Source organism: Asterias amurensis, chromosome 15 (assembly GCF_032118995.1).
Source record: "Asterias amurensis chromosome 15, ASM3211899v1".
Classification (NCBI taxonomy): Eukaryota; Metazoa; Echinodermata; class Asteroidea; order Forcipulatida; family Asteriidae; genus Asterias; species Asterias amurensis.
The window spans coordinates 11,915,342-11,941,051 of record NC_092662.1 but is presented as its reverse complement, the minus strand read 5'-3'; the positions used below and the strand labels follow the sequence as shown (position 1 = coordinate 11,941,051).

Genomic DNA, 25,710 nt, shown 5'->3' with positions numbered 1-25,710 from the left:
CGATGTTGACGTCTTCATATCTCAGTACACTGTACAAAATATCCGTAACATTTACGGCACTTTACCTGGCAGCGGGTGCCAGGTAAAGTGCCGTAAATTTCACAGTGGATGTTTTGTAAATTGTGTCTTGAAGGCACCGGTGCTTGAAGGGGTAGTTTGCAAAACTTCCACCGTGAAATTTACGGCACTTTACCTGGCACCCTAGCTGTCAGGTAAAGTGCCGTACATTTTACGGATATATTTTACAGTGTATATTAGGCTATCGATGATGACACAAAACATATAGACAAGACTCTGACGCAATCAAGAAGAGTAAAATTACAAAATGAAAACACAACTGTAAAGTCCGATCACAATTCAATCAAAATGTATTGTTCACAATGCTTGAAATAGAACGTGAAAGTAAACGTCTCTAAGTAATAGTAGGGCAAGATGGAATGTAAACAGTTTTAACGATGTTTCGTTCAAATAAATATAATACATAGTAGTTATTTAAATTGCACTCAACCTTTGCTCAGCAAAAACATTTTCAAGATAAATTTAAAACTAGATCACAATAAACATATAATAAGAAAGGAATGTGTGGTATAGGACACTCATTGTAAAACTAATTAACACACGTAGATGATTGTTGTAAACAAGTGTGGAATATCACTGAAACAAATCAACACAAAACAATGGCAAGTTGCGTAGTAAAGCTGTGGTCAGCCCATATTATAATTCAAATTAAGGTCATTGAGCAATAGTTTCTATAGCTACATAATTAGGAACTATAAATCGTTGCCTCAGGGTTGTTGTCGCTCACATTTTCTATTCAAGTTCATGGCGTGTTTTTATAAAACTCGGCCATGAAAGCGTCTAAAAAAAAAAAAACTAAGGTACTACATATGTTTTCGTCTTGCGTTTTGTACTCATTTGCAATTAATTACATCTTATCAAAATGAAAAAATGCGACTGGAAAGAGTTTGAGTAAATTTTAGAAGTTGCAATAACTGCACACAAATAATTGATTGAAAAGTTGTTCGGTCACATGTAAAACTGTAATTACCACTGTAATAAATGCAGCACTTCCATTTGTATAGATCTATAGAACGCAAATTAGCAATCAGTACTGATTAACTATGAATTCCTCACTGGGCAAGTGTTTCCAATCAAAATTTAACCAGTCACATTGTTTGACACCATGGCAACCATTTGAATATATATTTTTTTAATTTCAAGCGTATAATCTTATAATGGAATGCTCTCAAAATTCCAAAATGTGTCAACTTGCTTTTAATCCAAGCAGGACAGTCCAGACCGTGCATATTAATGCTGTAACCGATTAATATGAGCATATTGGCAGTCAACTCAGTCATTACATTGGTGCTGGTAAACTATTCAAAAATCGGAATCGTTCAACTATGATTAGTTGTGAAATTAAGGTTATAAATAAACAGTCTGTTATTTCAAAATACAGAGTTCTCGGTCTGAACAACAACATTCATCACAATTGAGTGAAATAGAATCGGCAAGATCCCTGTTTGAATATAAACGTAACTAGAATGTGCTTCAATGCCATAATTGTCATACATTAGGCCAATGTGTACTATTATGTAACGTTCATAATACTGGTCATAAAGAATTATTCATATGAATGGATATACACACAGGTATAATGCAAAATACACGTGAAAGCTTCAACATATAAAATTGTGCCGTTTACTTGAAAACAAATGAAAGAAGTGAGTGCAATAAAATGTTCAGCAGCATTTTTGGACGTGAAATGGTAACATGGTATAGCTACCTAATTCACCCATGGATACGACGTTGCGTAAAAAGGTTCATGGCATGCTTTAACCTTCATTCTAGCACCATTGTTTCATAATAGTGGTCAACTTACTGTATTACTTTTATAGTTGTGATCAGAGAGGTTTTACCTCGAGTACAATGGTGTGGATGTTTGCAAACACTCAAACCTATTACTTATTCGCGCTGCATTTTTAAAGAATTGCTTGTAATTTGAAACCTTACAAGCCTCATGTCCCTTCAAATCAACTTGCAATAAAATAGGATGTGTGTTAAACAGTTTTCAATGCGTGCAAAAACATTTCCTTGTAGACAGATTATCCAGATAGCAGCTTTCCTACCAATACCCAAACACCAAGTGGTCTCATTAAAGTCAATAAATTAACAAGTTGGACTCTTGTCAACATTCATAGCAGGAATACGAAGCCTCTGAAGTTCTTAGCATTATGAGGGCTAGGTAGGTCATCTTGTACTATCTACTATGTCCACTATTAACATGCTGATTTCATTGTTACAGGTTGTTCATTGCCGTACTTCTAATTCTAGACGATTGCTGACGAGGATCCAAGTGAGTAAAAAAGACCAGCCGTTTCCATCGTGCCAGACCTATTTACAACTCTAGATTGTTTCCATTTCTATCTAAATTGTCCGATTCAACTCAAATGCATCGTATAAAAGTCTTGTTATAATGTTTTTGATCTCACACTATTAACGATGTTGTTTGAAGGATAAAACGACTTATAAGAAGTACATGTTTATGTTTTTAGAGACCACTTGTTTCTTCAAACGCCATCTCAAATGTACAAACCCTATCCTTTAGAAGTGTTCCCTATCTATTCAACAGGTCTAGTACTGAGGTTGCTCTATCCACGAGTGTTGATTTGGGAAGTCATCATAACCTGTTGATGTAGGTACATGTTGAAGGTCTGCAGCTGAACTAACCATGACTCTCATAGCCTCGCCTAATCCATGACTTGCTGAACTTAGTAAGCCAGGCATACCTGCATCGCTAAATGGGATATTAGGCATCATTCCCTGCTGGGTGACAGGAAGGCTTGGTGAATGATTCAACGAGTAGCCAGCATTCCGTGGACCTGTTACTGATGGTGGAGGAGAGCCATATGTGTCTCTTGCATTGATAAACCCATTAGAGTGGATGTGATGGGAACCATTGCTTGGTGTGTTCTGGTCATGGCTCGTGAAACCTAAGGGTCTCTCAGATGTAACTTCGCTCGTTTCTGTTAAAAATAAAACATGTTTTCTGAGTTTACTGTGATGATTAATTTGAAAGATATCTTCAAATCAGAACCCGACCATCAACTTAAGGGATTCAAAAAACTGCGCAGATTTAACTGGCTGTATATTACAGCTTACTACACAAATCGGATCCGGTGAATGTGCTTTAAACGATGAAAACTTCAAATGAATCACAGTCTACATTTTTGATCGATGTTGAAACATTACCTCCACATTAATACCTAAGTATGGCTGACACCAAGGCAATGTCTTGATTCCCCCATTGCACCCATCAGACCACCGGCTCCAAGACATGGAGTCTGTATTAAGATCACCAAGCCACCCCCCCCTGTGCAGCCATAACCACCGCCTCCAAGATGCAGTATATGTAAGGTCCCCCCTCCCCCCCGTGCACCCTCCACCGCCTCAAAGATGCAGTATGTAGGGTACTTTCGTTGATATTCTAATGTTCTCATTACAAAAAATTCATTTCCTTTTTAAAACTTGACCAAAGAAAACATGCCCTTTGGAAAATTATGTCGATTTCAATGGTCGGATTGCACAAATCCCTATATGATTCTTATTTGACAATGGGTAAATGTTAATATTGTCAAGTAACATTATAGGTAGACAGACTGGTGATGATGTTTATCGTACCTTCAAAGTCCAGTTTGTCATCCCCTGTCTCTAGTTTAATAGGTGAGGAGAGCGACTCCTGGCCACTTAGTACAGGACTACTGTTCTCATTCCCTCGCTTGACGGTGCGGAAATACTGCCCCCAACGTTGACGACTGGAGTCTTTCTTCAACCGCTTTTCTTTGGCTCTTCGGTTTTGAAACCACACCTAGAAAGAAAAACACACATAAACTGACATCACAAAATGAAGGAATTTTTGTTGCGTTGATGACACCAATGATGTCCAATGTTAAAATTACCTGCCCCATTTCCGATATGAGGTCACACAACGAAACAAGAAAAGAAAAAACTGTAGGCCATTTTTAGCCATTGTGTGTGGTCATTGTTTGTAGGTAAACTCGGCAGGAGTAAAATGTTTATTGAAACATAACATGTTTATGCCTTCACGTCTGTGGAAATACCTTCTTATTAAAACCGTCTTAACAAAAGAATGATACTTATGAATGTTTTTAAGCAATAGTGTCTGAAAGATGACCTCGAAAGATTCTTGCAATGGAAATACTTCATGCAACATCATTTTGAAAAATAAAAGCCCCCAACATCATTGTCGGAGAATGGTAAAATCCATTGCAGTGTAATCCCCTTTTAGTGAAATATCTAGAGCGAGATTTAGTTTGAGCGGCCTTGGGGTAATCTCACCTGTACAACTCGCATGTCCAAGTTAGTTTCTTGAGCTAGTTGTTCCCGTACGTGCCTTGCTGGCTTAGGGCTATTAGTGTACGCCGTCTTGAGTGTCTCCAGTTGCTTAGCCGTTATAGTTGTACGGGGACGCTTGTTAGAATTATCCATCTCAACATCTATGTATCAAGAAATAATATATTTATTTCTCAAATGGTTATTTTGAAAAGAATTGGTAGATGAAGCAGTCCTAATCTTAGATTCCTTTCATCATAACAATGGAAATGCTAAAAATGTTTTCATTGTAACAATATTTGGCATTTTTTTGGAAAATCATTAAAAGCATCAAATGCATCGACGGCAGTGGAAGAAAGAAGCTGAAACATTTACTAATTTCAAACGAAGCTTAAAGATAAACCTTACCTTTGCTTATTGAGACTTCGTAGTCGTTTTTACAGGCAAGTTTGTTGTCTTTCATTAGGTAAAACTCGTCTCCAGTAGCTAGTAGTCGCTTACAATAGACACAAGCGAAGCATTGTAGATGGTATGCGTTGTCTTGAGCCCTCCGTACTTGTTCTTTTGGCGCGATACTTTTGTCGCAAGAAGCACATCTTGCTGCGTACCTCCTAAAGAGAAAATAAACAATATTAAACATGAATTACTTTCAGAATTCAGTTATTTTCATGTTAAGAGACACAAAAACAACTCCGATACATTCTTGCTTGAAATGATCTTCGACAAGAGAGCCTATATGCCAAACCCTGTAAGCGAGCATAGTTGATTGCAAAGTGGACACGAGGCCGGGAATACGACACACAAAGGTAGTGAGTGGTCCCTTTAAAGAAAGATTTGTCACTGTGAGGTAGTTGTGAGATAAAGATTTGTCACTGTGAGGTAGTTGTGGTGGATAAAGATTTGTCACTGTGAGGTAGTTGTGAGATAAAGATTTGTCACTGTGAGGTAGTTGTGGTGGATAAAGATTTGTCACTGTGAGGTAGTTGTGGTAGATACAGATTTGTCACTGTGAGGTAGTTGTGAGATAAAGATTTGTCATTGTGAGTTAGTTGTGGTAGATACATATTTGTCACTGTGAGGTAGTTGTGGTGGATAACGATTTGTCACTGTGAGGTAGTTGTGAGATAAAGATTTGTCACTATGAGGTAGTTGTGGTAGATACAGATTTGTCACTATGAGATAGTTGTGGGAGATAAAGATTTGTCACTGTGAGGTAGTTGTGATAGATACAGATTTGTCATTGTGAGGTAATTTTGGTAGATACAGATTTGTCATTTGAGGTAATTGTGGTAGATACAGATTTGTCATTGTGAGGTAATTGTGGTAGATACAGATTTGTCACTGTGAGGTAGTTGTGGTGGATAAAGATTTGTCACTGTGAGGTAGTTATGGTGGATAAAGATTTGTCACTGTGAGATAGTTGTGGTAGATAAAGATTTGTCATTGTGAGGTAGTTGTGGTAGATAAAGATTTGTCACTATGAGGTAGTTGTGGTAGATAAAGATTTGTCACTATGAGGTAGTTGTGGTAGATACAGATTTGTCACTATGAGATAGTTGTGGTAGATAAAGATTTCTCATTGTGAGGTAATTGTGGTAGATACAGATTTGTCATTGTGAGGTAATTGTGGTAGATACAGATTTGTCATTGTGAGGTTATTGTGGTAGATAAAGATTTGTCATTGTGAGGTAGTTGTGGTAGATAAAGATTTGTCATTGTGAGATAGTTGTGGTAGATACAGATTTGTCACCGTGAGGTAGTTGTGGTAACAGTTGTTATGTATTATATTGGTGAGTACACTTTTTCTTTATGTAAGGAGCAATTCATTTGTGTTTAGAAACGGAATGTTTTTGGTTAAGCAACCGACACGTTCGTAGTTCTTGCTATTTTGGTAGTTCCTGTATATACTTGTTCTATATACAAACATAATATTCCACATGTTCTATAAACTAAAGCTATCGTATCTGTTATTTCCCTAGAGGGCCAAGATGAGCGAATACTGCCTTTCTAATTTGGCCAGAAGCCGGTATAATTTCCGGCAGAATGATTTGGAAGCCGTGACGAGATGACAGTTTGGATGTACAACGCGACTCCGACAAGGTATCACGTTGCATGGGAATCAGCGTGGCATGATTTCTCTGATTTCAGCCCCTATGTTATTCCATCCATTAAACCACACTGGACATGAGTCTGCATGTCAGATGTATACATGATTTCTCTCATCTCGATTCAACCATTATGTATCAAATCCCGTATTTAACATTCGTCGAAGTTAGTGGGTGCTCGTTTGGACATCATTTGGGGATTTAGTCTAAAACTCTGTCTCACAGAAATTTAACTAAAATATTGATTAACGCGAAGTCGTAGATCGGGCTATTATTCGGATGGCACTTTTTATTAAAATGGTTACCGTGATTTATTGCGGTTAACAGGTGTTGATTTTATACTAAACATTTCCTAGTCGTTTATCGCGCTAACCCATGGCTGGTTTGATACTCAACTGTTTCCAGTCGCGGTAAACCCTTTCTGTTCAAATCGTTTGTCGGGGTATCCGAATCTTTTAAATCGTTTATCACGGTAAACCCGTTCTGTTTCTAGTCGTTTATTTATATTCGCTAATCGCGGTATATGAACACTCAAGTTTGTCGTGCAAGGTTTTGGCTGTATTTTTCCGATTTGAATCAAAAAGTATTTGCTTGCAAAGAAATAATTACTTTAGAAAAAGCCCAGCAGCTCCAGGACACGAGAACGAGGAGGTCTTGGGGTTACAGGTCTTTCTCTGCAGCAGCCCCACTTTTGAGGAATGAACTTCCCACATACGTCAAAACTAGCAAAACTACAGAATTGTTCTACAAGCATCTGAAAACATCTCTCATGAAGGAATCCAGCGATTAACTGTCATTTCCATACTTGTCATTATTTCGCTAGTTTTACTGTTTCCATTTTTTCTTCTTGTGCGCCTTGGGTGCCATTTTAGGCAGATGTGCGCTTTATAAATCTCTTATTGTTAATCTATTATTAATTGTTAGAAATCTAATGGGTCGTCGGAACGTCTGTCCAAAAATATTTTAAAATATAAAAGAAAACAAAATGGGGAAAATCATGAAAGCATAAAATAAGCATGTGCATTTTTTACTTGTTTTCATAAAAAATGGTTTGCTGATTTGTTAAGATATGTATTAGGATGGAATAGATCGTGGTTGATTGTGCATGGGAAATATCAACTCATTATAATATCAAGGATGCTATGACAATGTTTTCCTCAAACTTATCTCATCAAAATGCGCAAAAGCATGACTTAAAATGCTTGTGACTTGTTTGAGTTTCCTACTGTGAGTAAAAAAATACATCGTTCATAAACAATGAGATATATTGTGATCACCGGCTCGCCTCTGCGACCTCCATCGTCTTCCTGGAGCATAAACAACATATTTAGCTCAATATCTGTAAATCTTATTTCATTATTTTATATCAAAAAACGACAGAAACTTCCTTGTACCTTGAGTGAGGTTTTGTTTTGAGGCTTTTCCAAAGTAATATATTTTTGAAATTTTGCACAAAATCGGTATTGTTTGATAGTCAACAAAGTCTTTTTTAAGCAGCATGATCCGAGCAGCATGATCCGATTTTTGATGTAGGAAATAATTTTTTTAGAACATTTTCAATATTTAAAACAAAATATAAACAAACAAAAACCAAACAAAATCAGAGTCGCTTTAAATTTAAATTATGTCTATATGCAATTATTGTTCCGGAGAATGAATTTTCATTTGATGCTACTTTTTTCTTATGCATTTTTAGAAAAAGACACAGCCCACGAAAATTTCAAATGACTGAACAAAACGGAAGACAAGATCTGACTGACGTGTCTTTTTCTTCAACATAAGAAACTTTCATTTGCGACGGAAAGAACCTTGACTGATACTACTGATGAAAAAATTCTACTGCATCGAATCCCTTGGGAGGACAGAAATGATTACATGCTTGCTTTGATTTAATTCTTTCTTTGAAACATCCGAACAGATGTGAAGTTGAGCGTAACACTGGCCCCGCCGTGTTGTCTTTCCTTTTCTGCCGCAATTTAATTTTCTCGTAGAAATAAAAAGCCCTTTCCTCTCGTTGAGCTTTTGTTATTTGCCAATCTCATGGTTGATTTTGGCAACAGAACATGGGTTCATTTGCCGCGTATATAATAGGAATCAAGGGCGACCATGTCCAGAAATCAATGGTCAATCTTCGGCAGTCTTCTTCCCTCGTGGCTGATATTTTTATCTTTTCTTTACGAACACAAAGACTGCGAAAAGGGTGTCCTCCCTTCAGAAAGTCCCCTTTTTCTCTAGTGGAGGTTCAACTTTCTTTTTGATACCGTTCGAGATCTTATGAACGAGTTTGATGTTGATGTCAGAACAAGAAAGACGGCAGTGCATTTATCCAGCGAGTGAGCGGCGATTGAGAAAGCGGGGTAGCGAGCGAGAAATCCTTGATACGGTGCTCGCGTGAGTCTCTTGATTTCCCCTGATGATCATCTCTGTCAACTTGTGCTGATTCACCGCCCCCGAAGTGACCCAATTCGCGCTTGCACAGACACAATCACATAAATTAAATCCTTGCATATGGTGTATCTCTTTGCTCATCTTCCTATGGCCCCCAAAACACATGGACAAATCGCTCAGCGTGTAATGCTTCGCTTTTCGACTCGGATACCTTTGATTTATGAACAAGCATTTCGTAAAACTACAAAAGAATGAGGTTTCATGTAAAATGCTATGCATATTTCAATCACAAGCGCCTCACTAATAACGAGCGTCAATGTTCACAATTAGAAAACAAATCCAACGTAATTGACTGAGCTAATAAGAGTATGATTTATAGATCCCTGTCATATTCTGACAGTACACAAAAAGAACAAAGTTGGCTCAAGCATAATTCGATAACCGCACATAATGTGAATCTGTTATAGGTGTGCCGCGTGAAGTTTTGTCAGCAGATTGTAATGCTGGACAACTTAACCTGCTAGCTGATATAAATAGAACTAGCTAAAATTATAGCTGAAGTGATTTTAATCAAAGCTGAAACAGGGAAAGCAAAATAATAAGTTTGAAAACGAAATTAAGATTTCCCACGTCAACTGTATGGAGTAAACATTCCATGTTATGAAAGCCCTATGTTAAAGTTGATGAAAAAATCTAACTATCTTAATCAAATTATTGTACAGTGACTTTGTATCTAAATATCCCTTTGAATTTTTTATTTATTTTAGGAATCCTATATTTGAATCAAACGGGGTTCTAAATAGGCATCTCGTCATTTCAATTTTGGTAAGGGATGGGCTACACGGAAAAAGGTAAGAAAAAACAAATTGAGAGTAGGCCTACCAATAACACAGCTTTACATGATGTCAGATACTTCTGGAATAAAACAGCTCAAAAGCAAACCATGCAACTTAGTCTTAAATACAACCAATAAGCAAAAACATAAACTTGGTGAAACAAGCTAGGATACAGACAAGAAAGTGGCGTATGTAGACAATTTGGCAATTGGAGTTGTGGTGGTTGATGTTGGCTGGGTCTGATTGCATGACCCAGTGGCTGATGAGCTCCCTGTTTGAAGGAGAGAAAGGCACAACGGCCAGCAGGTCGCTAGATTGATTAGTACCGTGACAGTTCTCTCTCGTCACGACTCGTAGATGACTGGAGCCTACCAAAGCCAGGCCGCAAGCTCCGCTACTGATTAATTTTCCTAGGAGCGGGTATTTGTTTACATCGCAAGATTGCTCAGGAGTCCATCAACGAACCAAGGGATTTCTACAAAGTTTAATTTGGTGTGCTCTGTAGACTCCTAATAAAGCTACATGCTTTTTCTGTAAGGGGTCTGCAACCATTGTCTTAATATATACGATATGTTATCCTGAGCAAGGGAAAAGCTTTCCGTCATACTCATAGATGAAAAGGAATATTTTATTTATGACATAGGACTAACAGTAGATCAATCGTAATTCTTTTTCTTCGTTCTATTAGTGTACTTTCCCATATCAATCCACCCAAAACTGTAGGATGAAGCTTACGAAATTATCGAAATATCCAGCCAGATTTATTTTTATATATGAATGTTTACGCTTTCATTAAAAAGATTATGCTCCGCATAGTAAATATATCTACAAAATATGCAGTTATTTTTTATACATTAACCGGCCACACCCATTTTAAGGAATTCTTCCAGTCCTAATAATTGCCATTCGGTGACTACGCCCTCTATAATGCCAGCTCAAACAAAACAATGTAAGCAAACTGACATTTAACCTTTAGATTCGTTGTGCAACATGACTATTGTTTCACAATGCTATTACTTCATTTATTGCTGATGTGACTGGGCTATATTTTACGTGCATTCCCGGAGAGCTAGAGCGGGGATGCTACTAGCCTGAAGCTGTTATGGCACTAAACAGTGGACAGAAACTGCTGCATTTTGACTCCCAGTAATTTATTAGGGTAAACCCCATAGCAATCTATTTAATCAACTTTATTAATGCCATAAGCAACACATATGTTGCTGTCGCATTTAATTCCGGGCTTTTTCGTTTCGAACGTTCCGGGCTTTTTCGTTTCGGGCTTTTTCGTTTTTCGTTTCGAACTATTCAAACATTGATTATTTTAAGTATGCCCTTTTTCTTCTAAAACTTTCTTCTTTCCTTGAAGAAACACACCGTGTTTGTTAATCTTTTAGAGTATTTAAATTTAAAAGACGTCACCTATATAAACCTAGTGTTTTAAACATACTAAATTTGGAGTAAAAATTCATTAGTTTATAATTAAGTATGTGGTGATTGTGTTATAAAAAGATTGTAATAACGACATTCAATCTCATTAGTTTGTGTTATTATTTTCATCATACATGTAAAGATAATACATATGGATGTAAATCAAATTAACAAAACACACATTTAGAACATTACAATTGTTAAGATGCAATTTAATGGTGAGATTTAAAGAGAACAAGGAAGAGCTTTCCACTTACTTGAAGAAGTCTTCTTTACAGAATAGTTGCCCTCCCCTTGTAAAACATCTCTCGTTGAGTTGTACCTGGCAGTCCACACACTTCAAGCATTTGGCATGCCATGAACGATCTTGGACCTTCAGAATAAATCTATCTAGAATAGATTGGTCACACCCCGCACATTTAGGAACACTCTCTGTAAGGACACAAAATCAAAATGCCGTTTGAAGTGGTTTGTTTTAATCGTACAATACGGCGTAGTTCTCTCATGCATGTCTGCCGTAGGTAGCTACAACAGGGCGCACAATCAAGCTGACGCTCGAGATCCTTCTTCATAGGGCGTCAACGAAATTTTAGCCAAACAGTCATTTATTGTAATTATTTGTAACTTCAAGTCTAAGATTATTTATTCCTTTACAAAACTATATGTTTTTTATGTTATTATATTTAAGATAATGAGGAATAACGGCGACATAAACAGAAGCATTGTAGTGCAGGGCGCAAAGAGCGCATGTTTGCGAAGCGTTGCGAGCAGGCATCGCCGCCTAGATTTAACATCAAGATCTATGCTGTAACGGTGCTTTCAACAAGAGCATACCATTTGCACTACAACGAATAATAACAGATCATGGGTAACTAGTCAAATTATTTTGATAAAATATATACCAAAAATTCTGATGTTACTATACGTGCATTGTGAATGAAAGTGTAAATGTCATAAAACCGAACAAAGAAACAATAAACACACATAACTACAAAGGGATGAACGCTCATCAAACAGTACAGACAAAAATAACAACCACAAAACAGCTCATACAAAAACAATCAATTGACTTATTAAAATTAAACATTTATATTAAATAAATCGATTCAAATTTGAAATCGTCGATGTTATGTTTCCATTGGACGTGTTTACCAGGCGTTTAAAACAGCAACACTGTAAAAAAAAAAAAACATAAAAAGTGCTGTCCCAATTGACCACACAAGATATTGCCTCCACCTTTGTGGCGTAATACACCATTGTGCTATCATATAACGCTCATTTCACACAAGTACAGCCACGCGCGATTTTTTACAACCCATGCTAACCCAATTACCCATTCGCTTAATAAATTTAACAATTTATCCAAATTAGAAGTGTCGTTTTCCTGTTTGCAGTTGTGATTCATGGCTGAATCTGTTACACAGTTCAACCGAGAGCACGGTTGCAGGGTTTGCCTACAGATAAATGCTCTACTTTTGGGACAATAATGTGTTTTAATGTGAAAACGGCAAATTTATTCCTTGTTAATTGAAATGACGCTCAGTGAGAGGCGTGGCCGAGGCAGTCATAGAGCGAATGGTGATGTGTTAGTGTGGTGCTATGAAGGATCACACACTATGGTAAAAAATGAGAACGAGATTTAAATAATTCAAATTTACTACATAATCAATTATTAAAAACACAAATCCTTTCTCGATGAGTTGCTTCCCAACGTTGTATTATTTCTCCAAGTGTCATTTGGTGACATACGATAGCAACCATTTTCTGATGGTCAATGATATAAAAATAAAATAAAAAACTTGGGTAGAAAAATTACGTCTTAATCTGCTAACCGATTAAACGAAGATTCTGCTTACTTGTTTCTTTCTTTGGTGTTATGTCATAATTCGTTTATTATAGATCCAGCTTAGAAATGATTGCTTTGTTATTTGTTTCTTTGTTTGTATAAACCCAAATTGATCTGAATGTCGATTGCAAAAGAAGACTGTAAGAGATTTGTTCTAACGGAAATATAATTAGTGAGAATGTCTACAATCGGTGAACTTCCATTGCACTCGTCGTGAGAGAGTTTTTTTGCATAGCTATTGTGTTGTTTCATGGGAGCTGAACAATGAAATAGTGAATTGTATGTTGTCATAACAACGAGGCTTATTAGTAAGCATATTGTAGGTACATGTACATGCATGCCCCACAGGCGAGTATGTTGGTCAATACCATCACAAGAATCACAACGGATATACCATTCTTTCGGAGTGGCTGATTTTTACATCAAAACATTTTGAGAAATGCACACATCGAGATGGACCGATTTAAACTACGGGCAGAACAAACTTACAAACTAATTAATTGATTGACCTTTGTCATCTATTGAAGTAGAAACCGTTCGCTAAATGGCTTTATGTAATGAGAAAACATACGAGAATTACTTTACAAAATCATTATTACGAAACGTTTGACATCAATGGATGCTGTTAAGTCGACTAAGAACAAATAGGAAGTGACATTAGGAAGTTATTGCACGACAGAAAATAGCTTTCTTTTCATCTTAATAATCAATACCCCAAAAAGAAGTAGATTAAAAAAGTTAGATAGTTTCACTTGTTTCTTTGTTGTTGGTCAAGGTGCGAGCCATAGACAAATCAACGTCAACTATGTATCGTTTATATTCATGAATATAATCTAGCAGTCTCTCCTTGATAAAACAATTGACAATCAATGGTGCAAATTAATTGATAATCTGAAACAAAAATTCATTTAAAACGCTCAAATGAAAAGGCAAAACATGACTATTGGTTCGTTACTTTATAAGGGATCCCAAAGAAAGAAAAAACACAAGCACAGAATAACACCAAAGCGTCAGCCGGATTAATATTATAATCTAATCAATAATAGAATGGACAGATATAAGTGGTAGATGCTAATCAATGTCAAATGAAAAAGGATAATGAAATTGATCACATTAGTCACTTGTAAAATCCAATTTATAAACACTTTGATTAAACATTTACAAACACAACTCAACGTCAAAACAGTTCACCCGATGAAGTGAAATGTAATAAAACTGACTTTTTGAAAGTTTGAACGTGCATCAAAAGTAGGTTCTTGTAATCCTATTCCAATTCAAAAGTTTAACTTACGGCAGAATGAAAAGTCTTTTGTGTAACCGAAGTCCGGAGCGAGTGACATCGTGTTGAGTACGCCCGTTACTAAATCGAAATCTACTGCGGAATCTCTTTTCATGATACTGCCCAGAATCCACGTCACACTGAAGCCACAAACCGGTCCCGACCTACTGCCTCCTAGGATTCAACTAGGTGAGAAAGGGTGACAGGCAAAGTACAAGTTGGCCTTGGTGTTTTGGAGTCAGTCCGAGCCAATGAGTGCGTCTCTGTCCTACGCCCGCTAGATTGGTTGTGATCCCAGCGAACCTCTTCTAACCAACACAAACTGCGCTGTTGTTGATATGCTGAGCGCCCAGTGAGCCACGTGCCTCGCTTGCCAGGCTTAGTTCGCCTGTGACAGACGGAGTGAATAGAGACGGCTTTTGATGGCCGGGCAGTACGGCACGTACAGTCTCATTGGACCACGGAGTTTTAATAACTAGTCACACGACTAAAGCACCTCCTCTTCATTCTATGCTTTCTTGACAAATAGGCGTGGTGAGTTATTGGTTTAGGCCAATCAGAAAGATTGCAGGCCCTTAATGACAAACTGAATACATAAACATCATAGTAAACTTTTTTCTTCCAATTTTTGTAATAATTCTCAATATTTCAATATTATATGAGAACCCCAAATTCACTGTGTTTTAACTTGAACAAACGTCGATATTAGTATTAAAATATCAATGACAATCTTAAGTGGTCTTCTTCTGCCCTTAATTTATGACGTTATATAAAACATCAAGAATATCAGTACTATAGTTTGCATTTGGAAGGCCTATGGCCTATTAATAGAGATAAAACAGTTAATGATAACAAATATAACGGGCAAATGGTCCTCTTTGCCTTTGCGCGTGGAATCTTCAACAGAACCATTGGTTATGTCGTTAATGTGAAACCAAGAATGAAATAGTTACATTCAGACCCTTTCAATGTTAAAACAATTCTTGAAACATGTTTTGGTTGATGTTTGCAGTGAGATTGCGGTTTTAACAGCTTAAGACATTTTACCTTGCGTTAATGTTTCCATATTGCTATAAACAATATTTTCAAATGGTGTATATGACTATACCTTGATAATAGATGGATATACAGATATCTAGATAGATATCTAGATATATAGATAGATACAGTGAGCAATACAAATATGTCTATATTGCAGAATACGTGCAATAATTAATCAACAATGCCAACAACAAAATTGCGAACATTGCACATTAGACACAAAGCAGTACTGAAGAGATTGTTCTCGTGACATCTATTGATGGTTTTCCTTGCTTTCTTCTTAATGATGTCGCAAAAACGTCGATGCCCCTGGGAAATTGGTTTTATGTTTCTTTAATTTTTCATGTGCTAAGAAACTGGCAGTTTTGGCGTATGCATGTGAGCAACCACTTTTGGTAAATTAGCCAGCTGCCTAGCCATGCAGAGACTATGCTGGACTAGTGAGCGATTGAGGCGGTATACGCTCATGATGTGCTACACTGGAGCCTCCTTACAATCACGTGTACATGACAAAGTGCCTCTGCAATTAGCTAATTAAAAATCAAATGATTTACAGTGCAGGCTTTTTCTTTCGTTTGAGGGCTTCATACAGAGTTGCAGGCCATGTTCAAACCTAATTTTTGTTTTTTTGGGGGCAAGATTCAACTACTGGTTCTTATCTTAGTACCGTCTACCCGACTCTCGTTCTTACACTTCTTGCAGGGCTGTGCACAGAGGGCTTTCCAAGATCATTTGAGTAGCAAGATGTAGGATGTTATCCTGCACGATTTAAACTCACACTGACGTTAATGGTAGACACGTTTAGCTCTTGGTTTGTGATCAGATTGTCACAATCAAGGTTGGAAAGTAGACCAACTATTGTTCCGATAGTCGATGTATTGTAGACTTTAACCCCATATCACGATAGCTAGGTAAATGTTGATTTGTCACTTCATACTACAAGCACTAGGGGAAAAAACACTTAAGTGTGATTGTCCCTCGGACAAGTGTCGTTCTCGAGATGGAGAAAACGAATTCAAGGAAGAGGTTTCACTTCACAAAATGGCAAAATGTTCTTTTAAGTTATTACAGTTTACGATACGAAAAGGTGATTGCAAAACTGACTTTAGTCAATACTACATAATAAACTCAAACTACATTTTTATTTAAGAAAGTTATTATGAAAGTTTAGAAGTAACCGAAACCGCAAGACTGCCCAAATTATATCTGCATGGATAACGACATGACGGTGTTGTCACACAGGCTTGCATGATTAAAAAAGACAATAAGCCGTAGACTACAATGAACAAACGTAACTGACAAACAAACTGCACATAGATTGACGTACTCCCTCCCCCTTCATTGTAAAGACATTGTGATTCTAACTGGCATATTATTACGAGCTTTGTTTTGAGACATGTTTATTAGTGTTTTGATTTATCTGAAACTGGATAAGAAAATCATGTGATACATCAAGAAGGTTATGCAAGGAAATGTTCGCATCGCGGTAATGCCTTATTCAAACATACTTGACATTAGAAATAACACATATCGAATAATACTAGTTAATAGGGAAAGCATAAAAGTATGGTTATCAACCTCGTCCCCAGGTTTGCTTTGTCCCTTCACTGTATTACAACACATGTGCATTATGTAGCCTTACCAATAAGCACATCACTCCTATATCAGGTGTATATATCCAAGGTGTGCATTGTATGTCATTAATGTTATCAATAACCTCGTATATAAATTGTTCATGCATGTCCATTGTCAGGTTTCTCCAGCGCAACGTATTTGTATTGTTTTATTGTATTGTTGTATAACATGTCGAAGCCTTGCAGATTTCCGTACCTGCCATTTGAATCTGTGGGTGTAGTTTTCATAATATGTCTATAAGAATGGTTATATGTCTTCATTGTCATAATGTCATGGAGAGCTTTGGGGACTGAAGACAACCACAAGAAATAACTCAATAAAATAATTCAGTACAAATAAATATGAATTGAAACTGGTTTAGGTTGTCAATGATAGCTGAACTAATTGGACCGACTTGGAATGTTTCAACAAGTTTAACAGTTATTCATAAATTCTGTCGACACTTTTAACACTATTAATAATGCGGTTTGTTTCACCATTAATGATGAAGTCAGGTTTGATCAAGCGTTGCATTGTTCACGTTTGATGCAGCCTTGTCATTTGTTCAGTGTCTTATTTCTCCAGCGTGATTATGTGACGCTAAATTTGTATGTATTTTTAATTTTTAATAATGATTTATTCTCTGTGACTCCTGTTAGTCGTATGCGTTATGTAACATCACTCCTTTATTATGGACTTTAATGAAAATAAGATTGACTATACGTTGGTGTAACAGTTGTTGTTGTTGAATAAACGGAGTAACATAATTCCACAAAAGAGAACAAAACAGGTTAGTAAAAAAAAACTGTTTGTTTGTTGTTGGTGTGGTGGCTAAATGAAGCAGTAGAACTTAAGCAAGAGAAGACACAATAATTAAAAATAAAAGATAACAATACGTCTAACAATAAACAAACATATAAATAGAAACAAACAAATATACAATTAAAATGGGATGCATAAAATTATAATTGTCATTGAATAAATTGACTATAAACTGTAGAAAGTAACTTTGGCATTCTTAAAAAAGGATTTTGTCAATTAAGTCGTATTTTTACAATTGTTTGCGGCGCAATACTGTGAACACATGACTATAGTCAGCTACGCACCCCTTGCATTAGGCCGGAGTCAACTCTATAGAACCGCCCCTTAGTTACCTGAAATGCAGGTTCAATAAAATCTATCTCCATGTTTGTTCTATGTCTACAGTGCACTGTTGTTGTGTGCATGTCCAGTGTGCATCCATGCGCGTCCAATTAGTATAAAAGCAGGCCTATTGCATTTTTTTAAAATATTGTTTAAGACTTCACGTTTTTCCTAATAAATCCTTGTTGGTAGAAACCATTAACGTTGCCTTGAGTCGTGACTTCGCTTTTCAAGTCTATTTCCCTATATATCCTTATAATGCCAGCCGTATACTACTAACTGTTTCGGTACCGGTATAGCATAAATGCTGTAGGATTAATCATTAAAAAAATCACTTGTAATCATTATAACACACCATCAAAATTGAACAGATTATTATTATTAAAGTACCATCATAATGATAGTTAGTACATGAACAATATTAATCTGATTATTTCATAAAATAACATACATCTTGTCCTGAATGGTATAGTATTATACGAACATGTTGAACACATTCTTGTTACAAGACAGATGTTTTCTTAGTGGCATATATGGGTTGTACTCAGACCGGCAATGGTCAATGGTCATCACATTTATCTATTTTAAAGCACATTACTTTTACCTCTCCATAACCCTATTTTGACCAGTGGTTAAAGGCACTGGACACTATTGGATAACTACTCAAAATAATTGGTAGCATGAAACAAGCAATGGAGAGCTGTTGATGGTATAAAACTTTGTGAGAAACGGCTCCCTCTGAAGTAACGTAGTTTTCGAGAACGAAGTAATTTTCTACTTAAATATTTGAATTTTGATTTCGAGACCTCATAATTAGATTTTGATGTCTTGAAATCAATTATCTGAAAGCACACAACTTCGTGTGACAACGGTGTTTTTTTCATTAGTATGCCGCAACTTCGACGTCCAATTGAGTTCAATGACAATTACCAAAGGTACCCAGTGTCTTTAAGAAAGTTTAGATAGACACTAGACGTACGTTACACGTGTCAAGAAAAATTTACAAAGACGACAGACGAACGTTTTACTGAGACATGAGTCAATTCAATTGATAAACTATACCAAATATTACAATAGAGTAGGAAAAAGTAGATTTTTTACTGTGTGAGACTTTGTGCAAGATCTCCTGATTATGTTGTCTGTCTGTCTGTCTGTCTGTCTTGGATCGTTCCCTGCGATGTGACGTTTCTGCACAGTCTGCCGCTATTGAGTATGAACTAGAAATTATTTATTGGCCAATCAAACATATCAATATTATTTTGACCTAAGAATAATTGTGTGAAGACGACAAAACAAAACAATCTAGCTGAACCAAAGTCACAGTTTGGCTTCAAAATGTCGAAGTGTTCAAAACGCAAAGAAACTTTGGATTTAAGGTTGCATTGCTCATTAATTCTCCGGATGATTTGAAAGATAACGCCGTTTCAAAACGTAAAATACATGAAAATGGTGCACAATGCACGACATACATGAAACTGTTACTGCTGGTAATATTACATTATGAAGGTGCAACAATAACTGATTTGCACCTTAATCTAACTATTACTAATTAATTACCATTCGGTTACAGAATTGTCGCTCATTATCTCAAACGAAAGTTAAACAGTTTTTGGACCACAGGAAAAAATATATTTGTGATTTAATTGTTTCTTTGACCATAAATGTTGCCCCAAATCTGGTCAGGTACTCGTATGCATATAAGATAATTAACTCGTTTGAAGCCCCAGATAACCCTGGTTATAATAACACATTTGTATTGAAAACGTCTGCGTCCCATAAGACAACCTCATCTTATCCTCTGGTACCGGACATCAACTCAATCAAACAGGTTGCTGTACGTAGAGCTGACTGGTCTGGTATTCGTGGGTACTGCAGAGCGAGCATGTTTCAATCACCGACCGCCAACAAAATTAGGCAATTAAGGAGACAGCTACCAGAAGCGGCCACTGTGGGAGTTTGGTCGACTCGCTCCAGGCTTGCGCGTAGCTTGCCTATGTCCAAAGCTTTGCCTTGTATTGGGTTCATGCCCTAATCAAGGCATAATCAATCGAGGACATTAACTGTACATAATAAATGCTGTAGGCATTGCCAACACAAGTCCATTTTATTGCAACACCTTGTGATCAGCTAGGACGCATGAGGTGTGGTTATCTTCACCGATCATGTGGCCCATATGACACAATATACAATAGCCAATGTTCAACAATTGCAACTCAACAGCTACGTTGTGATGGGTAGACCTTATATCGTTCAGAACTATTACATGGTTTACATCACAACTTCTTTAGCTGCATCAGCTGTGTGTCGAAATCATGATTTATATGCAGCGGTACAGCATTTCAGCAGAAACTGTTACAGCCAAGGACATCGTACAGATTGATTGGAAATTCTTTCATAACAAAAATAAAATGCCTGGACCTTGCAACAATAATAATATGTCAAATGCGAGGGCTCAAATTATATGGAAAGTGATCAGCGCGTTCCTATCTCTGGTGCACAGTGTTATTTGCATGAGGAATAACTTTGTTGTTTTCCTGTTCGTCGTGGAGAAATTAATATGACTGGTCCCATTATAGCGTATATCACCGCAAGGTCCGTATGCTTTTCAGATTTTTTTTTTTTTTATATTAAGAGAAAACAACTGCTTATCAATAAAACAACTGCTTATCAATGATAAATAATTCATTAACTAATGATTGACGATTTAATATAATGATGGACAGTTGTTAAATGAAAGATAATCGTAAATACTATCAACAAAAACGTTATTCATTTTATACACAGTCACATGATCAATACTTTTAAAAAAGTGTTGAATAACAATCTCTCATGATAAAAGGCCAACCATAAGCAATGGTCTTGAGAAACACGCATCTGAGTCTTACATCCAAACTTAGAAAGCCAATAAGAAGCTCTTCCTAGAGTGTACAAATAAAACCACAACCCTTTCATTTGCACACTTTATTTTAAAGCCATTATACACTTTCGGTAAACAGTATTGTCCAAGTCCCACACTTCGTGTATCACAACTAATATTCTAAAAATAACAAACCTGTGAGAATTTAGGTTCAATCGGTCATCGGAGTCGGGAGAAAATAACGGGAAAACCCATTCTTGTTTCCGCGCGTTTCGCCGTGTCATGACATGTGTTTAAAATAAATCCGTAATTCTCGCTAACGAGAATTTATATTGTTTTAATGTTTTTTCAAAAAGTAAAGCATTTCATGGAACAATATTTCAAGAGAAGTCTTTCACCATTACCTTCTGTAAACCCTGAAAATTATTTGTAAATCTGTGAACCTTTTTTTGTATCTGTCCCGAAAGGGTATAATGGCTTTAAACAGGTGGGCCTAAGTTCCATTCTTTTGAACAGGTTTCTCATTAACATAACCCTGTGATATTTGTCTATAAATCACTCTGGTTTAGGGTTTTATGGTTCCATTTTATCGCGGAAAGCTTCAGTTTTTAAGATGAGAGAGAAAATAGGCTTAACAAAGCGAAATATTTTGTTGTGATGCGTATGCGTTGTTATGCGTTGTTATCCAGTATAACGATTCCTAATCAACACATCCCACTCTCAGCTCGGGGTTTAGGTTCAAATAGCGTTTACTACGTTGATCTATAACATGTGAATTGACATGGTTGATACAGAGCTTGCTGCATTGGATGGACGGCTCGACCTCCTCATGTTCTAAACGGATCATTATTATTATTTGTTATTATTTATTCGGCCAATGACGGATCTAAACTGGCTTTTGGAATCATCCATGCAACATATTCTATGTCAGAGTTTATCACGAAGATAGACCTCTAAATATACAACTATTGCATTATTACTGAAGAAAAAAAAGAAAGATTATTTAGTATTTCAAAACCACCCCATCTCTCAAACCAAGCACGCTTGTTTGTGAGTCCACTGAAAACTTGCTGTAATTAGTCCCTTCTATATTAGTAGTGTGCTAGATGTGGTGTGCTTTAATTCCATGGTTTGATGCAGACAAGAACACGGGACGCATCTTGAGGCTACATTGGAAGCCAAACCTACTGTTTCCCTTGGTTTGGTGGCTGGTCATTGCTCTATGTTCTAACCGAGTAATTCCGTTGATTGTGATGTTTAAATTCCAAGAGTTATTTGATTGTACGACTCCAAGAAAGGTAGAAATAACAATAAATGAAAATGCATATAATTTTATGCTAACTATTGTTTCAAAACATAGTGAAAAAAGAAACGACACACGTAAAAGGTATGTTTTGAGTTTATGTTTTTGTTGATATTGTGTACTTGTTTATTGTTTGTTGTATTTTTCATATTTCTCGTATTGTTTCCTTCAATTGTTCGGTATTTTTGGTTTGAGCTGTTATAGTGACCCAGAGGTGGATCATGTTAACTAAAACTGGTCTATATTGTTTAGTTTTTATGTACTACGAACTAGGCCTATGTTCCGTCCATAAGTCATTACATCTACTTCCTGAGTCCTGATTGGTCAATATGAACGTAATACATGAAAAAAACCTTGTCGCACAGTTGTTTGCTTTCAGATGCTTGAATTTCAGACCTCAGCTGAGGTCTCAAAATTTTTAGTAAGAAATTACTTCTTTCTCAAAAACTAAGTTATTTCAGAGGGAGCCGTTTCTCATAACATTTTATACTATCAACAGCTCTCAAATGCTCGTTACCAAGTCAGTTTTTATGCTAACAATTATTTTGAGTATTTTAAACAGCGTCCAGTGCCTTCAATGGATAATTCGTTCTAACACTAACCTGTTCAGATTATTTTCGGTAATATTAGTTAATGTGATTGCGAAGTCAAATCGAACACAGAAAAGGTATGTTTGCTTTCAAGTAATAAATAATCTAATTTGCCCATCAATAACAAATAAGAAACGCAACTGGGCGTTATTGTGTCTATCTTATTGACAAACAATGTGCGTGGTGTACATGATGTGTTTGCAATGGTGTGTGATACAACTGTCTTCACGCAACTCGTCTTCATTTTGTGTCACTTTTTTTTTTTTTTTTTTTTGAGAAAAATACACCTCACAAAGAAACTTTTTAAAAACCCGTGGTCATGGTTACTTTCAAGATATATCTCCAAATGAACCTCCATTTATATGGACATATTTTATGATCCTCCTACGTAATGCTGATCTAACATTGTTCAGATTGATTTACCGCTTAGTCTTTGAATTCGTTCTCAACAACGCTGAACATTCACAATTGCCTTGTTGCTGCTTGAACGATGCATTATAACAAAATGCGAATTCCTTTTCCATAAACAAGTACGGTGTACATTTCGGTCATAGATGTCTAGTTTTGCCAAACGCTATCCTTGAAACAAAAACCAAAATTAAACGAGAAGCAAAGTGTTTGTCTTAACAATAAAGACTCTGAGTGTTGACCCTACAGTCAGGGAGTGATTGAGTAAAACTGTGAATAGCGATCCGCACAGACTCGAGCAAACATCGCTATCGCACGGGCTTGTATGTGGACTACGGCGGCACTAATCTAATTTGCCCAATATTGTCTCGATGCCTCCTAAGTTAATTCGATTTGGGCAACGTTCAGCGAGAATGTGTTGGCAGACTTGATGCGTTACTTGGCGAAATGGGAAGAAAATCACAAGGTAAGAAAACGGTCCGAATTGGCAAAGCGAATAGAAATTGTAACAGAGAGACTCCCACTGACGGCAATCTAGAGGGTAGTTCAAGTAATACCAAAATGGTTGAATAATCAACCATTAATGTTAATGGCTAATCAAACGAAAATCATAAATACACACAAACTCATTAAGGTGTTTCAATCAGGAGGACATAACTACCTGTCGGGTATCATAGAGAAACCTTTTTGTGTAACTTTTATCGAAATGAAAGCGCGGATATAACCACGGCCTACATATCCAATGTGATTGTTAGGCCTAGGTGAGTAGAAAATGAATGTCGACAAAAGGTTGTAAGTGATCTAGGGTTCCTTGAGCCATCCTAGGGAACACAAAGTAGGGTAATTATTATCCACAAATGATTTAAAATGTAAATTATTCTAAAGTTCTTCCCGGTATATACAATCCCGGAATACCGTCTGAGGTAACGTTACAGTCAAACATAAAGCATTCACAAGCCTACAGGTCACCGTCACTTCATTGGATTGGCGCAATTTAAATAAACCGATAAAAACGTGTCCTAAATTCTTGTCAAGTCTTGGACTGTTTCTTCTTTGTTGCCTTTTCACTAAAACATGACCACTGAGTTTGTTGAAACTTTGATTTGTTTGTTGTATCAAAAAGTAATGAATGTTCTTTTGCTTAACAATTAATATATGAAATCATAACACTTAAACAATTGTCTGCAAAAATAAAATAAATGGAAAACGTGAATGAATGGCTCATTGTTTGGATCTGCATAAATTATTGTCAACATTTTCTATCAACAAGCATGTCATTGTAATAGCAGATTGCGAATTTCAATTCCTTTTTTATTTTTGTTTTATTAACAGAAATTCCTGGTCTGACTCTGACACGATTTCAGAGGCCATCAGCCTTATTCGTGCCTGTTAATCTATAAGAACTATTATTGGTGCGATGTCCGTTGTGTGGTCAGCCAGCAAACCACCACACTGTGGGTGCTAAGGCCAGCCGTATAAACGCTAACACGTGTACGCGTGCGTTTCCAGTACTCGACATGAGTAAATCGCTGTCTTTGTTTTAACAGGCCTGACTTTTGCATAACTGTTTACAGCCATGGATTGACTTGCCCTGTGTGCCGGTTGCGGTAAAGCCGCCTGTCTCAACTGTCATTCACTGTGTCATTACGCTAATGGATCTTGCAAAAACAAAATCTGAGAAAAAAACTCAAACGAAAACAAAGTGAGAATGCTATGGGCGCATGGCAGTACCTCTATAAGCGAGTTTTTTAGGCAGAGCTATATAGTTTCATCGCCACTTTGGTATTGGTGTGGTGATAATCTTACTTCCGATGATTAAAGATAGAGGGGTAGCCTGATGATTAAAGATAGAGGGGTAGCCTGCAAAACGCTGAAGACATTCTAGCCTTCAAGCATCAAAGCTGGTCTGAAATCACGATACACAAATGATTTCATCGGCCGTATGTGAAACTAGAACCTCAATCATGTCAGCACTGTAGCAAGGGAAATACAATTCTTGTGGTTGACGTTTGTTCTTTTCTTATCGTTAGGATTCTTCTAGTTTTCAAGTATAAAATACATTGACTATCAAACATTATGGATGTGTAAATTAGGGAAGAGGCGGGGAAGAACTGGTAACTGGTACAATATGACAGATAACAGTAGAGTAAATGCAAATTATTACAAACTCCCAATGAATTTTGTGATCGGGTTGAGGGGAGATTGGTGTCAATAAATCGATCTAGAAAACAAAGACGACATGCATAACGCAATACAAACATATGGCAGACAAACCAGCATAATGTAATTATCAGTTTGCAAAGGACACTTTCTACCATTGGGCGTATCAGCAATAATGTTTTGTCTATGGTTCGCAATGCATTGTGCTTGATAGGCCCAGTTAAGTCTTGTTAGGCTAATTGTCGTAGTCAGTCAATAAAATAAACGCATTCCAATAGCACTGAGAAGTAAGTAGTACATTCCAGATCAATCAATTATTCATAGTTAATGGGCTCATATAGATGTATTGTCAAGTCAGC

General features: G+C 36.7%; 1 protein-coding gene across 2 annotated transcripts in view; it reads right to left on the bottom strand.

Annotated features, from left to right (window-relative positions):
• Nucleotides 1–390: 390 nt before the first annotated feature.
• The window catches only part of LOC139948142 (LIM/homeobox protein Lhx3-like), a 28,593-nt gene continuing 3,273 nt past the window's right edge, over nucleotides 391–25,710 (bottom strand). The window contains exons 1-6 of one of the 2 annotated variants that reach the window (XM_071946185.1): nucleotides 14,248–14,608; nucleotides 11,368–11,542; nucleotides 4,762–4,964; nucleotides 4,360–4,517; nucleotides 3,682–3,868; nucleotides 391–3,026 (exon numbers count right to left, since the gene is read on the bottom strand). In XM_071946185.1, coding sequence (XP_071802286.1) covers nucleotides 2,635–3,026; nucleotides 3,682–3,868; nucleotides 4,360–4,517; nucleotides 4,762–4,964; nucleotides 11,368–11,542; nucleotides 14,248–14,350 — 1,218 coding nt within the window. In that variant the 5' untranslated portion in view covers nucleotides 14,351–14,608 and the 3' untranslated portion in view covers nucleotides 391–2,634. Of the gene's footprint in view, nucleotides 3,027–3,681; nucleotides 3,869–4,359; nucleotides 4,518–4,761; nucleotides 4,965–11,367; nucleotides 11,543–14,247; nucleotides 14,609–25,710 lie in introns of those variants that run through there. The other variant, XM_071946186.1, reaches the window with a different exon arrangement.